General features: G+C 34.7%; 1 protein-coding gene across 2 annotated transcripts in view; it reads right to left on the bottom strand.

Moving 5' to 3' along the window:
- The window catches only part of Picot (putative inorganic phosphate cotransporter protein picot), a 71,925-nt gene that overhangs the window by 16,052 nt on the left and 38,781 nt on the right, over positions 1-17,092 (bottom strand). The window contains exon 1 of one of the 2 annotated variants that reach the window (XM_076122218.1): positions 7,264-7,566. The exons of the other annotated variant lie outside the window; for it this stretch is intronic. Coding sequence (XP_075978333.1) covers positions 7,264-7,345 — 82 coding nt within the window. The 5' untranslated portion in view covers positions 7,346-7,566. Of the gene's footprint in view, positions 1-7,263; positions 7,567-17,092 lie in introns of those variants that run through there. 2 annotated transcript variants of the gene reach the window in all.

Raw genomic sequence — 17,092 nt, 5'->3', positions numbered from 1 at the left:
GCATTCTAGCCGACCGTTGTTTGCAGTCGACAGTTTAATATGAGGAACCAAATGACTATAATTCAAGCTTGAGCTAAAAAAACGTTGATGAAATTATGGCGCTAAGCAACAATTCGTAATTAAAAAATAAAATCACATAGGAATGTGCCTATTCGCAAGTTCAAAGTCTCCAAAGCTTCCTATTACACACAATAACATAACAATCATGTATTTGTGCAAAGATACCATACAACAAGTTAATTTGACTCCACGCTGCATTTCTACTGCTTCCCGCCATCACTGCATATTATATTACTTGGCAACGGAATAATTAAATGCTATTACTAAAGGGTTGGAAAATTACATTAGTTGTTTGTTGAAAGGGTTAAAAACAAAATGGTGGACTTGTAAGACTTCCTGCGAAAGATTAGAACTAATGTAAGGTCATTGAGAGGATTAAGTATTTCTCGGGTTAATTTTCTTTCAATACTGTCCAGTTTTTTTTATGATTTGAGGTGTCTGCAAAGACTTAAACTATGCGTTGAAACTCAACTCTGAAGTAAATGGTCGAAAAAATATATCAATATTTGTGAGCGAAGTCGCAAACCAAAGGCAGTTATTTATTTTTCATATATTAACACGTGCTGTCGGCATTGTGTAAGACTTTTCGTGCCATTCAAGCATTTATTTTCTCTTAGTTTAATTACCACTAGTAGCAGGTAGACGGACAAAAAATTGGCAAAGATGGCGGAAAGACGGCTTTTGGCGCCAATTTTACTTCTGACCAAGGTATGTGTCGTATACAGTCTAATAAAAAAACTTATGAGTAACCGCATGTCTGGAAAACGTGGGGATTGGAATTTTACCACAACAATTTAAATGTTTGACGCAATAGGCTAGTAATTGTAGAATTCCAATTTGTGACGCATGAAAAACTATGTAAATGTATTAAAACTTTGTCAAACGTAGATCTATTTCCAGTTGCCATTTAGTTGAAGCAAATTGAGGGCTATACAAGACTTATGCCCTTTTGGTATTTAGTGTTTAGAAATTTAACCCAAGATGAAATATTCGCAGAAGGCACTCGTACGCGCAAAGACATAAATCATTGATAAGCATGACGTTGACCAAAATTAATGCCATCGATAATTTGAATTACAATAATAAATTATGCAAATTATTTTTTCGTATTTGCAGCAGCATCATTCATATTTTATCAGAATTTAAATTTGAACCGTTAAGGACAAACTTTGTTGCAGGCTCAATAGCAAGTTACCCTTGCCATAAAAATGAAACTGACATGAAAACTAAATTTTGACGTTTCATAATTGTTGCCAGGATAAAAATATACGTAACGGATAAAAAAAATGGAGACAGGTAATTCGTAACACATGCAAGATTGTGTGCAAAAGTATTTAACGAAGTGTATCATGTCGATGACTGATATGACGTCACGACTATTCACTGGTGAATTCGATACACCTGCATTGATAACCAAGGCCATGTTTTCAGCTCTCGTTACCAACTTGGTAATGAAAGCTAATCAATTGAAAACGCACTGTAAGACACGCACAAGAACCACGTGTTACTGACGAAAATAGATTTACTTTACTCTTGAATATTACGTATTTTTTATTTTTTATTTATAGAGTCGATCTTGTACGAATTACAGGCATTTAAAGCATGTTCATTTGTTTTTGGGAAATGTTCAGAAAATTGACGAAAATGACCGCCTGTCATTAGCTAGACGAGTTCTACTAACATACCACTCTGGCGACTGAATAAATACTTTTAATTCATTGAAGTTCTATATTTATTATACACTAGCTGACCCGCGCAACTTCGCTTGCGTCACATAAGAGAGAATGGGTCAAAATTTTCCTCGTTTTTGTAACATTTCTTACTGGTACTCTGCTCCTATAGGTCGTAACGTGATGATATAGCCTTCCTCTATAAATGGGCTACCTAACACTGAAATAATTTTTCAAATCGGACCAGTGGTTCCTGAGATTAGCGCGTTCAAACAAACAAACTCTTCATCTTTATAATATTTGTATAGATTTGTCAAAGGCTAGCACTATAGGACTATATACATCACAATGTTTAATTGAATTATGTTTACTTTAAGTATTTACAATGGCCACGTTCTGACGAGGCAGGATGCACCGCAGTCATTACATCGCTCATGTGTCAAAGAGCCGCATTATGTTGCGATATAATAGCAACGAGACAAAAACGTAACGACTATTATGTAAGATTTAACGACGAAAACTGTTTATAGTGTATTTTTATTTATACTTAAATTGTTGTTTCCGTTATTTATTCATAAACAATGGGTAAAAAATAAACACATTTGTATACATATGAAAGATGATAGTGTGTGAGTAAGTTATTTGCTAGCTCTTTTCTTAAGGCTCTACCCCCTTTTCGAGCTAGTTGTAGATCCAGTAACTGTACCTAACCACTATCACAAGTGTTAACATTTATTCTGACCGAAATTAATAAATGATTTGATTCGATTTTTATGTTTAAAGGACGAAATGATTTTTTTTTCAAATATAAAATGGTTGGTTACGAAGTAAGGAATATAAGGAAAGAAAAAATATTACAAATAATACCCACGTTTTTTAAGTTACTTTATAAAATAAATAGGTAGTTATTTAATGTTTAATTATATTATACAACTGAAAATTAATTAAAAGATAAAATAGTACCTATCTGTGGTTTTGTGGTTCAATGTCAGGAAATATGATTTAAAAAAAACAAACTGTCACAATGCAATACCGAATGTAAAAAAAAAACAAAATACACATTTTATATGGCAAACTCTTTTCTTTAATTGCCTGCATAAATTCAACAAGACTAACTAAAGGATATAAAAACATATATAGCTGTACATAAAGGACAATGTTCGGATTGTCCATTGTACAATAAAATCGTTTGATACAAGTAACCTTGAACGTTGGGTTATCACTGATTGCAATCCTTTGTCGGCCATCTATCCGACCACAAACTAACTAGATTTACGAGACCACAGTATTGGATTTATTTCGTTGTTAGTTTTAACGATAATTTAACGATATTCATATCCATTCTAGTGTTATGAGATTGTAAGTGCTTGTTAGTACTTCTTTTACGAGAAAACGGCTGAACCGATTTGGATAGATTTTTGCATATTGATAGATAATGTAGCGGGAAAGACTAGAGTATATGTGACTTTCTGCAGACGGAACCGCTGGCATTAACTAGTAGAGAAAAGTATGTGTTATCTAAAGAAAATACGTTTCTTTATCGCTGCATAGAGCTGCATAACTTTTCATGTCAAGGTCCACCTTTTTGATTTTCGCACACAAATATTTTCGTATATTGCATCTGCATAAATATTTATACAGCTGCCTGCTTAAGACTATAATAAGTATTAATTAAAATGTACAAAAATATACTTTCATTTACATTTTTCAGTTTATATTTGGCTAGCTGAAGCGATAACGGAAAGTTAGTTAAAATTACCGAACCGTAAGAAAAAAAAAATACATAATTAAATATACTACTCGTCTTTTCTTTCCAAGAAATCTTTAACCACGTGTCGCTATTAATAAAACAAGTAGGTAAAATTTTTTAATGCTGAAAGATAAGCTAAATCATTAAGAGTTTCTTGAAGTAAAAGATTGTCACATACTAGATCCTCTAACTAGCAAGGAACTGGTCAATTCACCTGTCAACTTCACAACGGATTTCAAACGTAACTGTCAAACTAACGTCACAACTGTCACACTGCATCCAATAATAGCAGAATCTTAACAACAGGTGACACTAATGTACGCAAATATTTAGCTATTAGCGTGTTCATTTTCAACGTAATAGCTAATTAAAATAGATTGATTAGTAGGCAGTAATTTAACGTGTCATTGGAGTTTCAATGTCAATTATTTAAAGAGCTGCAAATATTATAAAACTATAGGAATAGGATAGTAGACGTGATTAATACCGGGATTATATTTGACAGCTATAATAATAAATGATATGTAGGACTGTAAGTATGACATCTGAAACTCACTAAGCCCTTTTGACAATTTGGCACTGAGAGTGACTAACACTTTTTGTCTTTTGCTCATCAGACGATAGCTAGTACGCACCATTTAAAATTGCGCCTAAATATATTTGATCTGTTTTGTAGAAGGCGTAAAATCATTATAGAAGATTCTCCTAGGCTTCTGAAGCAAGGAGTAAGGGTGACGGAGACATAATAATGACGGGTCCTTCCATTCTGTCATCTGTCACAAACGTGGTTATAATGGCACGTAAAGAATCAGTATACGTTAGCAAGTGCATTAAATAAGTCAAGTGGCTTGAAAATTTACTACTAAAAAAGAATCAACATAGACATGTGTCATCTTAGAAGTCCACAAACATTTGCACATGACGTATCATGTTCTAAATCATGCTCGCTAGGGCCCCTATTAGTGTACCGATGTCTGACGTCGGATCATGACGTAAAGAAGTCAGAGACATAATACTAGTCTTGGCAAGCGTCAGTACACGTGCATGACATCACGCGACAGACGGACTGATAAAGAATTTTCTGTAACGAGTCAATATTTAATTTGAGTTAAGATTGTGTTCCAAAAAATGAGGACTTGTACTTTAATTTACCATTTTTTATCGTTTTATTTTGTTGATGTTGTGTCGAAATTGGGTCTTTGCATTGAAAACTGAATTTTTTCAATGTACTTAGTTGCTTTTCTACGATAAATGAATAGAAATGTAAGTAAATTATAATTATGAATTCAATTTTTGCTGTAATTTTAGGTTAGCTGTATGTTTATAGAACCACAATAAATAAATAAATTGTAATAGTGTTTAATTTTCTAAGAGTAAGGTGTTCAAAAAGTACAAAAAGTAACGTCAGGAAAAAGCGAGCTGCCATTTTCACGTAATCAGCTCAAAACGATCGGAAAATTCAAAGCCGAGTTATGTAATATGAGCTATTACAAAACATAAATATATTGCCTAATCAGCGCATCGAACCGACACTAACGAAGGACGTCTGTAAAAATCCCTACTAATATTATAAATGCGAAAGTAACTCGTTCTGTCTGTATGTCTGTCTCTTCTTCATGCCTAAACCACTGAACCGATTTGAGTGACATTTTGCATAAAGATAGTTTGTAATCCGTGAAAGAACATAGGATAGTTGTTTTACCCAAGATTTAACGGGAGCGAGAACTATGCTGGTAACGAGAATAAGTCATAATAATCCTTCTAATATTATAAAAGCGGAAGTTTGTGAGAATGTATGGATGTTTGTTACTATTTCACGCAAATACTATTGAACCGATTACGATGAAATTTGGTATATAGTGAAGGTAGCTGAAGACCCAGAATTACACATAGATTTTTTATCCCGGCGTTTCCGAGAAATCGGGATTTACACGGGAAAGATTTCCACGTGGACGAGATCGCGGGGGGCCTTTAGTATGTCTATAAACTATAAGTAGTCCACGCGGGTAAGGTCTGATACAAAATATCGTACATAAAATAAACGTATTTCAGCAAAATTACACCTAGTTACTTAATACGTTGATGTCAGCATATTTGTTGAAAATGCCGACCACTTTACTTCCTACTGCTGAGTTTATTTTTCTATAAATATCACGTTCTAACACTATGGTCATCTAGTGCTGATTCTGCATTTTAAAAAATTGTAGTTATTTTATTGCATAACATGATATTAATTATTATGCATAATAAATTATTTTTTGTCTTTGATTAGTGCGAATAAAAATCTACAATGAGAAAAACTTTTCGCCGCTGTATGGAATGCAGAACTTTTTTTTTAAATTTATGTTTCACATGACGTACGAAGTAAATAGCCAGAGATCACGAAAGGCTGATTTTATGAAAGATGATTTTTAATAGGGGATTATTGGTGTGCATTCAAACATGACTGTACAAACAAATATGTTATTTTCAGTAAAAAGGAAAATAGGCCTGGTAAAGCCAGACGAAGGCATATTTACCGCATTATTAATTATGTTGCTCAATAATAACATTAATTAGAAAATATGAAAAAATAAGAAATAAATCTACATTGGACCAGAGGTTTTAAGCCGCAGTTTTGTTGAATGGTATACCTATTTCAGTAGTAATACTGAACAACCACTGGACTGGAAAATTATGCTTAGTTTTTTTACTCATTAAACATCGCTAGTGACATTTTAGAAGGAAAACAATAAGATATTTTTTTAGAAGAGGAAGTGGGTTTGGGTTTTCACAAATTGTGTCGTCCATATTTTGCGTGTTACATAAGTTTCCTTAAACCTTGGAAACCAACTTTAATTTATTATTATTTATCTAGCTAGGAGTAAACATTATGCAAATAGGTTAAGGTCATAGATTAGTCTCTTTTTTTAATTCTCCTTCCGTGGAATTAAATAATTGTGAAAACTTAAATTTTGAGTCATATGAGAAAATATTGAGAAGAACGTAGCAAATGTTGTTTTGCGAATGGCTACTTGTATCCCATGGTATCATGCGGGCGTACGGTGACGGTTTGTATGAAATATTGACCATTATTCTTGCACCCTAATTACATTTGGAACTATTCTACCACTAAATCTTCCGCAACCTATCACAATGAATATTTGATACAGCTGCAATTAAAAATATATTTAATTAATTTATCTGTGCCAACAGCATAGCTGGTTCATTCACATCTCATATCAGTATATCGTAATTCAAAGCATACTTTCATTAACGTTTCTTTTAACCACGTCAGTTTAAAAACTGCCAAATCAAAAAGCATGAAAAAAAGTAATTACTTTCGACAAAAAACGGAAATATTGCCGCGACTAGCTAAACCGAGATTTGAGTAAAAGTTAACTGTTTATGACAAAAAATAATTAAAGTAGAGTGTTTAATATAGAAACGTGGAGGACGAAGCTGAAAAGAACTCCTGAAGCGTATCGTGTTTCCTCATGAAAAACCTACTTTCATAACCCAGAGACGAGAAGATTAAAAACCTATTCAAACGACAGAACGCATAAGAAAACAGGTCAATGCAAAACGTAAGAAGAATCCGATTACGTTCTTAGAAAACTGAAAACACCGACACGTGTTAGCGTGTTACGTACTACAAACATCAGGGAAATGTAATTTACAGCGTATTGTTGACTGACCGTACACCCACCCTGGAGTAGACGTCCTTGTGACGTCATGGGACCCGTGGGAGTGACAATACTGACAATAGGACGCGCTACACCGCGCTACATGTAAACAACTCACCCGTGTAGCCGCGAGGACGCTGGTCCTCCAGCCCCGGCTGCTCCCACACCAGCACGTGAGCACCACGAGTACGCGAAACCATTATTAATGAACGAGGAGAAAGCACGTAAAGAATCCTAAACAACTAGATAAATTATAAACTAAAAGAGTCCGCTGTACTAGTGTCTACGTGACATTGCTAAGCGAGGAGGTGTCGAGTGGTGCGTGGGGTGACATCGCGAGGGTGTAAGTCACGAGTGATGGTATACTGAGACTAAGGCTGTGCTGAAGCCGACTGTTGACCGACTGACGGTTCAGTTCGGAGGCGACGCGCCGGTAAATATAGAGGTGAGCGGCGCGGGGCGCGGGAGGGAGGCGGGGACGCGGCGCACGCGCTCCGAGCATGCGATGACGTGAGCCGGTTCAACTTTTTTTACTGAACGCTGAAAGCAATCTGCAATGAGAAATGCTATAAATTCGACTAGACGTCGTCGGCGCCGCAAAAAGTTAAAAGTATCATTGCCAAAATGTAGATCGATGCATCGATGCGCTAGCTAAGTGGCTATGTGCTAAGTGGAGATATTTATGTGCCTTATCCATTTACTTTGAGATCGATAAAGACTGCATGTGGTTCTCAGCATGGAATTTAATTAAAAATGCCTGGAGTTCAGTCGCCATTCGCCACTTAGATTAACTTTAGTTATAGGATACAAAGAAAAGTATTGCTTCCTGAAATGTAAGTACGATATTTCGACGCCTGTAAGTATGATTCTTAAAATAAATATAATATTAGATTTAGTAGACAGGAACTGGCCATGTATGTCTAAACTAATACAAACAGATAGACAATAGTTCTATTGTATCGTGTCACGGTACTCAACTAGGTCTAATACAATAGAGCCTCAATGAAGGAAGGCGTAAAGATATTATATATTATTGTTTGAGACAAAAACCTTCAGTGATATAATATAAATTATGTCAATTTTACTACGCGCGACGATGCTAAAGGGATCTACAATGATTGCATGATTCATTCATAGTAAAGTCTGTAAAACTACTGTTATATGTTGATAGAAAACAGGAATTATGATAACAGGACACAAATATGACGAATAGGCAAACAAATTACACATTAAACATATTATGTAGTGACTCAACTGCGGCGAGATGATAATGTTGAATGTGATATTTACATGACTTATTACTATTATTTCCCATTATTAAAGATTTCAGGCCAGTTTATGTAGAGCTCACTCATTACGGGAGGAGACCCTTGCCCACTAGTAGTATAAATGTAGAACAGTAGAAGTGTCGGATAACCTAACCGATGGATAAAGTGACAGTATGAAAACCATTGATATCTACTTTATAAGTTAAACGAAAGTTGATAAGTGGTGTAACTGAAACTAATAATAGTTTTCCGAATAATTGCCAAGATTTACGCAAAGTCCTTTTTTCCCTCTGTTTAAACGAAAAATAAGTAAGTAATAGGTTAATACTAAAGTGCTCTTAAACTCGTAACAAATAAGTTAAACTGTGTCGAGCATCGTTTTGCAAAAGCTATTACAATACAGCAGAGGTCAATGGCATCGTGAAGAGTTTACTTCCACTTGAACGAAAGGTAACATCAAAACGCTTTCACGGAACATCTAACTTTAGATTTTGACTAAAATATTAAATTACGGTGTTAAGAGTCAGAAGGTTATTATTTTCATATGAAACAGTATTTTACTGCGATTTCGCCATTGATGCAATTTTTTTTCGGCGAATTTTGCTACAGTAAAAGTCGGTTATTTAAGTTTAATAACTAGGACAACTATTTTAGTCAATCATCATAGTAGGTTCAGACAAAACTAGGTACCTACTTAATTGAAAATGCAACATATTTGGAAAATTGTGAAAATGAACTGGCATGAAACTTATCGTCATCAGTGAAATAAGTAAGCAAATGCGGTAACATATTGTTTACATAAGGTTTACTACATAACAAATCGAATTAATTTGGTAATTAATCAGCGTACGTTCAAGGAGGGTCAATATTCCTTATCTATGACTCACGCGGAAAATCCATTACCGAACGAACGAGCCCGCGCTTTTCTACGTCAAACTACACTTACAATATGGCGGCGCTATAAATACATCGCGCGTTTTGTTAATTCCTCACTTTATGTTTAGATCGTGATGACAGCAATGTATGTAGTAAAAATATAAGTGGAGATATTTACACGTGGGTGGGAAGTATGAAAATCTAGTAATATTTATTTATATTTTAACAAGATTACTGTGATCTACTAAGATGCTAGTTGTGATCACAGTTTTTGTGCCGTAAATGTTCTAATGCAAATACGCAAAAAAAGCTTCTTAACTCTCTACCGCATGGGCCCATGTGAAATATTCCACTTTTGATGTCGTATTATTTCTAAACAAAGTACCTATAACAAAACGATTAAACGTATTTTCACAAAACCATATGTGGGCCTACAGGGTACAGAGGCTAAATAATTTATAAATAAGAACTAGGTATCCAACTTAGGTAAGGAATTCGAGTCTTACGCAATAAAAACCGCAAACCTCACGAAAAAATTGCAAATATATCATTCCTACCTAAATACAACATCACGGAATACATGCATGGTGTTTCAGGAAAACAGAAATGTAATGTAAAACTTATCATACGAGTATGACGTAAGCAAATTTAAAAGTGACATATTTATAACTATGTCGTAATTTTGTTCGTAAATCAAGCTATAGATATCCGACATGAGACATCCTTGCTATCAGTTGATGCAATAAAAATGCATTTACAGTGCAGGCATTGTGAATAACTAATGATGATTCAAGTGCAATTTATTATTTGAGACATATTCAGTGAAGGAAAATAATTTTAATTTTGTGCAAGAGTCGCTTTTGAACTAAGGTTTTATTAGGTTTCCTTGCACTTCTACAAGAAAATTTCAAATAGGTGTTAATCCTGAAAATCGCTCCTTTCGGAAATATATCAAATTTGTGTAGTTATAATCAGAATCGGTATAGATAATTGGATGCCTATCTAATAAAATCTAACTTTGAGTCTACTATAATACTGGGTAATGAATTTGGGTCTACGAATAGTGAGTCACATTACTTTCTTAATAAACTTTATTTCATTCATGTTTTCATAACGATGTAAAGACTACAAACTTTAATATAAGTCTACCTACGTCATAACCACTAATTAGATAACATACTCTTTATTCCAGTTCCAATCATCGATAGCCTAAAATCGATAAAATTTAGGTTTCCAGGTTGTCCTAATTATTCATCATATCAGCTCTGAGAGTTGGTTTCCTGCCTGCCAGTAGCGTATCCGTACATTTGTAACTAAGCCGCCATTATCGACCAATCAATCAGTTTAAGTACTCGTATAAAAATAAAATAAATGACCGCAATTTATTGAATTGTAGATCAAATAAGACCAATAAGATTTCGTTATAAAATATGGCCCCGTTACGTAGAATCTTAAATTTATGGACCCACAGGTTGTATGCGTGATATCCATGGCTGTTGTCTATGCTCAAATAAAAAGCGCGCGTAAAAAACAAGTTCAATGCCTTTTCCTCGCGGCGACTTCCCAAAATCGCCATTAACATATAGCTTGTTATATTCTGAACATGTTCGATGAGATTACCATCTGACTAGTGTTTACTTACGGTTCGGTCCGATTTTTAGAAGCAATTTTCAATAATAGCAATTTCCTGAGTCAAGCCTTTAGTTTTGTGACGGGCGAGCTATATTATAATTCATATACTGCTAAATTTAAGGTCTGCTAAGTTGCTTCTTATCCTAGACAGAATAGGCAGAGACTAGAGAGAATCAAATCTAGATCAAAATGTCTAGCACAGGAACTAAATCTAGGATACTCGGCTCAGCATAATGGCATAAAACAATGCCTCTAAAGTTCTCAAAAAAGTTCAACTCCGATTTCAAAATCAAGTTGGAGACAGAAGAATTTTTAAAGTTAGGTAATATATTCTACATGCGAGGTACAAGTAAATAAAAAAGTCACATTATAAACTGTCTATTCTGTAAAATATGTACGAAGCACTATGTTGACCTTGTATATAGAGCTGATTCAGTACTAACGTGTCGTATATGATTTACTCGTAAAACTGTAACATGAAGAGCCGGCGTGATGGTGTAAAAATCGATGGTAAATAATGTGCTTTGTAATGCCCTCTACCGATAAAGCTATGTACCAAAAGTTACCGTCACTGATAACAGCGCCACCTACTCAGTCTGAAAGAATTTCTTGCTATGCTATACGATACAAAAGTACTCCATATCGCCGATAGATGGCGCGGTCACCTTCAGTGCATTGTTTCCGATGTTTCTTGTTTATTATGGAGTACTCAGTAAGGTTATCATTATAGGTTTTACAATACTTTTTGTGACATTAGCATAAAGTTATTATTACATAAATCGACAGATTTTTTACCATCAACTATGCCAATGAAACATTGTCTTCTAATAAAAAGTAATGACCATGCTAAGTACGTTATCGCGTGTTGAAAACAATAAAAACAGCTGCTTTACAGCTGTTGAATAAACAAAACGAACCTAGGTTTGGGTTTACAGAACCCATAACCTTTATAACCTTCTTTACTATAAACTATAACTATATAACTGTACTGAAATCTACAATTATCACTATTCACTACTATATGCTGTTTTTACACGCAAAGTATAGCATTGACCCGGACTTGAACAATAAATCCTATACAATATGTAAATAGGTAAATTATTACAAAGATTTATTGCTATCTAGTTCTTTAGTTATCAATTGATCTATGTCTAGATTCTAATAACTACTACATCATTTACTTTATCTTAGAAACATGTATTGTTCTGTCATCATACTGTTGCATATTTACAACGAACTAAAGGTTTTCATAGAAATTAATTAAGCTAGGACACATTAGCAATAAATTGCGAATAGTTTAAATATTCATAAAAACATATTTTAATCTATAAAGCAATTTTGCAGGGCCTTGAACTCAACTTTGGGGCATACCTATAATAAATCTTATAATTTACAAATATTTTATCACTCACATCACCAGTTTCTATTCTAGTATCATAAAAACTATATTTTATGATAGAACTGTATAAAATTAAGCAGTTATTTATAGTATTTTCTTCAACAATGACTATAGTAATCGAATCAAAGGCTAACGAGAAGTCAAGGACCCATTTTTCCTCGAGGAAAAACACTCGATTCCTTTTGTATTCCTATCAAAAGTTGACCTAGTTATCTAAATAAAGTGTTTACATCTCTTTCTTCCCGATTGTAGTACAAAGGACATGTGTAGCATTGTGATTGGATAATAAGGTGGTATAGGTCGAATCATTGTGAGTCCGGATGTTGCCATTTTGCACTAACACACCCACGTATAGCGTGAACAACTCAACATACGTCTCTAGTTCAAGGAATTTCGTGTTTGGATCTGTTGTATGCGTGTGCGCAGTACTAAGCGATGAATGGAAGCGAACATTGTCAAGGATTTTAGTACCAATTACTGAAATGTAATTAACCAACGCTGTGCATTGCGTAACCAACTAAACAAACGACTTTTTCTTCATTTCTATAGAAAATACGTGTATTTTTATTACCTTTTCCATAGTTTTCTATAGTAAAGTTATATCACGAATGAATTGATATTTCTTTTTGTCCTCTGATTTATCTGTTTGCGAGTTCCAAAACCGTTATGCTATCTGACATGATTAATGTTTTGGGGGTAAATTACTTTGATCCTCATAACATAAATCATAGTAATGGAAATGTGAATAGAACTACAAGAGCAATAGAAGGCGAAAATACATGCTTGAAATAGTAAATGGAAAAGCCGAGAGGGATCGTCCTAGAAAGACATACCTACACAGATCATAATAATATTGGTGATGTCTTCTAAAGAAATCGGGAACGTAGTACTTGTAACCAGCGGTCCTATATGACAAGGATGCAAAGAAGCAAAGGAATTTTGTAAGGATGATAGCAAATGGTGTTCTCTGGTCTCTGCCTACCACTATGAACAGACGGCATGATTTGATGTAATGTATATATGAAAGTACACAACAAGAGAAACTTAGCTACGTAAAAAAAGTGCTAACAATATATACAAACAAACAAAACTTTCATGTCCACGAGAAAAGTAAAAGCGTTAATTAAATGTGAAACATGCAAATGACAAAATGCAATCAAATGAAACATAGTTTGCATATAAACGTACAATTGATTTGCATATTCATGTCACAAGACACGTGCCGGCTGTCGTCATCTACTGTGTATTTTTCCCACGAACTTGACTGAATTAAACTAATTACCCCTGTTTCTGAGGTACATTTAGCGGTAGTTTATCTATTCAATAGCGTTTAAACTCATTAAAAAAACAGTTTGAGTAGATCTACCGCTAAATGTACTCCAGAAACCCGGCGTTAGGCCCGGTTTCCACCAAAGCGGAGAGGAGTGGAGACGAGGAAAGATAACCAATCCACGGAATCCACCGAACCTAAGCGGAGAAGAGGTGGTAATAACGAAATCTGATTGGTTATCTTTTCTCGTCTCCGCTTCTCTCCGCTTTGGTGGAAACTGGGCATTAGTCCGTTCGGTTAACTTCGTTTAGTTTCGGAAGCATTCGGAAGTTCATGGGTACTTCCTCGACCTTCGTCAAAGCATGGTCTGCATATTAATAACCACTGTCCGCATGTGCACGCGTTCAACATTCCTTCCCTTAGTTAGTAATTTAAGGAAAGGTTATTGATTAAAATAAATAGTCTATGTTATATCCTGGGGTTTCAGCTATTTTCATGATGAATTTCATTTACATCGGTTCAGTAATTTAGCCGTGAAAGCGTACTAGGCAGATAGACTATCGCATTAACAATGCTTTAGTAAGGAAGCATGGATATCTCCGAGGTTTTCCGAATTATCACGAAGATTACCGAAGCGACTAAAGGACTTCAAAATTGCCTTTGCGTGACATTTAAAATATGGTAACACGCAAAAACTTAAGTAGGTAAGAGGTATTATACTGCTAATGGTGGATGATGACACCTGGCTACTTATCTGATTTTATTCAGTAACTGTTGATTTTTTATCGCCAATTATTAGCTACGAATAATACAATGGTGTTCTGGTATACAGTTAACGTTATTCGATTAACACATACATAGAATATTGTAGGAAAATTTCTTAGAACTGTCATGTTATTGACGAAAGATTAAGTATTGAGATAAAGAATAACGGATATTGTAATTAAGTATAGTTATTTTTTTTACTCATCACTGTCCCACTGCTGGGCAAGGGTCTCTTCCCAAACAAGAGGAGGGGTTAGGCCTGGAGTTTAGATAATATCTAAAAAAAATAAAATTATTAAAGAAAGTTAAGTAAGTAAGAATTTGAATACTTTTCTTCCTAAGATCCTTAATTTAACAAAGCAAAAGCAAATATTTAGTTCCTCTTTTCTGATAAAACTTCTAAACCGTCTATAATTAAATTTGACAGCGTAGTCTACACCTCGAAAAAAGACAAAATATTTCAAAAAAAAATCCACGCTAGCGGAGCCGCATATAACAGCAAGTTAAACTATAATAATAGTCAATTCAATAACATCAAAACTGCCACCAATAAAGCTTGCGGTACTCGAACAATAGGGTGACATCTGGCGACTACAAGCGCATACTAGGACGAACCACGCACAGAATGTCAATGCCTTTGGGACCGTCCATTAATTACGTGAGTTTTAAAAACTGGGTATATGAAATCACGAAATATCACAGGGTAGGGGAGTGTAATAATATATAAGGTATATTTATTTTTTCGGGATACATAACCGAGAAACGGTTTTACGCGTAACATGAATACACTTTTCATGCACATATTTATTCTTATACCAAGTAGTAAAGTAGTAAAATTAGTTCGTTTTTTGGCCACAGGCTAACTTATTTCTATAATAAAATTATATTAGAGCTAAACCTGTATTGGATACTAAAAAATACACGTGATATAGGAAGGGGGTCAGGCTTAGTTTTAAACTTCACCATGTACACACATGTGTGCCAATGGGGAACAAAAAAACCAAAGAAAAACATCACGTAATTAATGGACGGCCCCTTTGGCTGAATGAATGGATACCTTGACATTGTCCTACGCACGATAAAATCATACGCCATTGATATTTGGACGCGCCAACTGCCGTTAGAAATGTTTACACGTGAATTTAATTACTGAACACGTTTGCGTCATGTTGCCCCATATTTTAATTCAATTTGAACTTCATAGATAACTGCTGTTCGCTATTGTGTATTTTTTAATCTTTTGTGTCTTTAAAACGCAATCTTGTTAATATTATAAATGCGAAAGTTTGTCAGTATGGTTGAATGTATGTTTGTTCATACACACATAATAGCACGCCTTTTTCCGATGGGGGTAGGCAGAGACCAAAGAACGCCACTTGGTACGGTAAATCTTTCACGAAAAAGCTACTGATCAGATTTTAATGAATATTAATACACTGTTACCTTATACCTTGGATTAGCAAAATGATCTGCTTTTTTCCCCGGGAAATCGTGCAGGCGTAGTCGCGTTAAGAAGCTAACAGTAGATAATGGTCAATCAGGAATGAACCCTTTAAATACAAAAATTGGTGTTCCACCTAAAATATTTTAAAAATAATTATGTATTTATAAATATGCAAATTGAACCTGTACTTCTTGTATGTACAAATGAATTATCACCGAACTAACAAGTCTTTTTTAAGGCACGTAAAAATATACAAGGACTAACATAACCGTCGCCGGCAGTTTTAAAATAACTCTCGGAAAATTTACAATCTGTATTTTTTATACTATGAGAATATAGGGCCATTAAAGATATTAAGTGGCTAAGTTAAAAAGCATTAAAGTTACGGAATGCGATCTAATGACGTCACGTTGTAGTACATTTTATACTATACCATGACGTATTGCGACTCTTCAACTCAATGTCGATATTTTTTTTTTTTTTTTTAAAAAGACAACTCCCGCACTAAGAATTGCTCTTGTGTCGCGGGGACTTTTACAAACATACAAACAACGGACACAAAGCACAACCAGACCCGAAACAATTATTTGTGGATCGCACAAATAATTGTCCCGTGTGGGAATCGAACCCACGACCTCCCGTTGCAGTGGTATCGGCGTGGCGACCTAAACCACTGCGCCACGGAGGCAGTCATATAAAAATCTTCATCCTATTTTGATATAAGAAAGCTGATACACAGCACACACAAGCAGAAGTTGTAAATCTGGGCAATAATTATTGCCCAGATTTACAACTTCTGCAATTATAATCTATTGAAATACTTATCGAGGAATGTAGAATGAACTAAGCAACTTGCATAATCATGCAGAGTCAATAAAGAAATGATTTACTGTCAGCACTTTTGTATTCATAATGATGAAAAAGTGCGCCTTTTTATCGTTAAGTTGGCACCACTGACACCTTTATTCTGTAAATATAACCTTAAACTTCAAATTGAATGACTCGTAGTAATCTAGTTAATTATTCTAGAGCAATGTCAAACGCCAAATAAATAATATATTTGATACTTTATTGCATAACCGGTAGACTATTCGCATTCATTGGCAAATTTATAGCATGACTAGCTGACCCGCGCAACTTCGCTTGCGTCCAATAAGAGAGAATGGGTGAAATTTTTCCCCGTTTTTGTAACATTTTTTACTGGTACTCTGCTCCTTTTGGTCGTAGCGTGATGATATATAGCCTATGTCCTTTCTCGGGTATCAAAGTATCTCCATACCAAATTTCATGCAA

This window comes from Anticarsia gemmatalis, chromosome 13, assembly GCF_050436995.1.
Source record: "Anticarsia gemmatalis isolate Benzon Research Colony breed Stoneville strain chromosome 13, ilAntGemm2 primary, whole genome shotgun sequence".
Taxonomy (NCBI): domain Eukaryota; kingdom Metazoa; phylum Arthropoda; class Insecta; order Lepidoptera; family Erebidae; genus Anticarsia; species Anticarsia gemmatalis.
The sequence above is the reverse complement of the archived record's forward strand: the minus strand, read 5'-3'. Positions and strand labels throughout refer to the sequence as shown.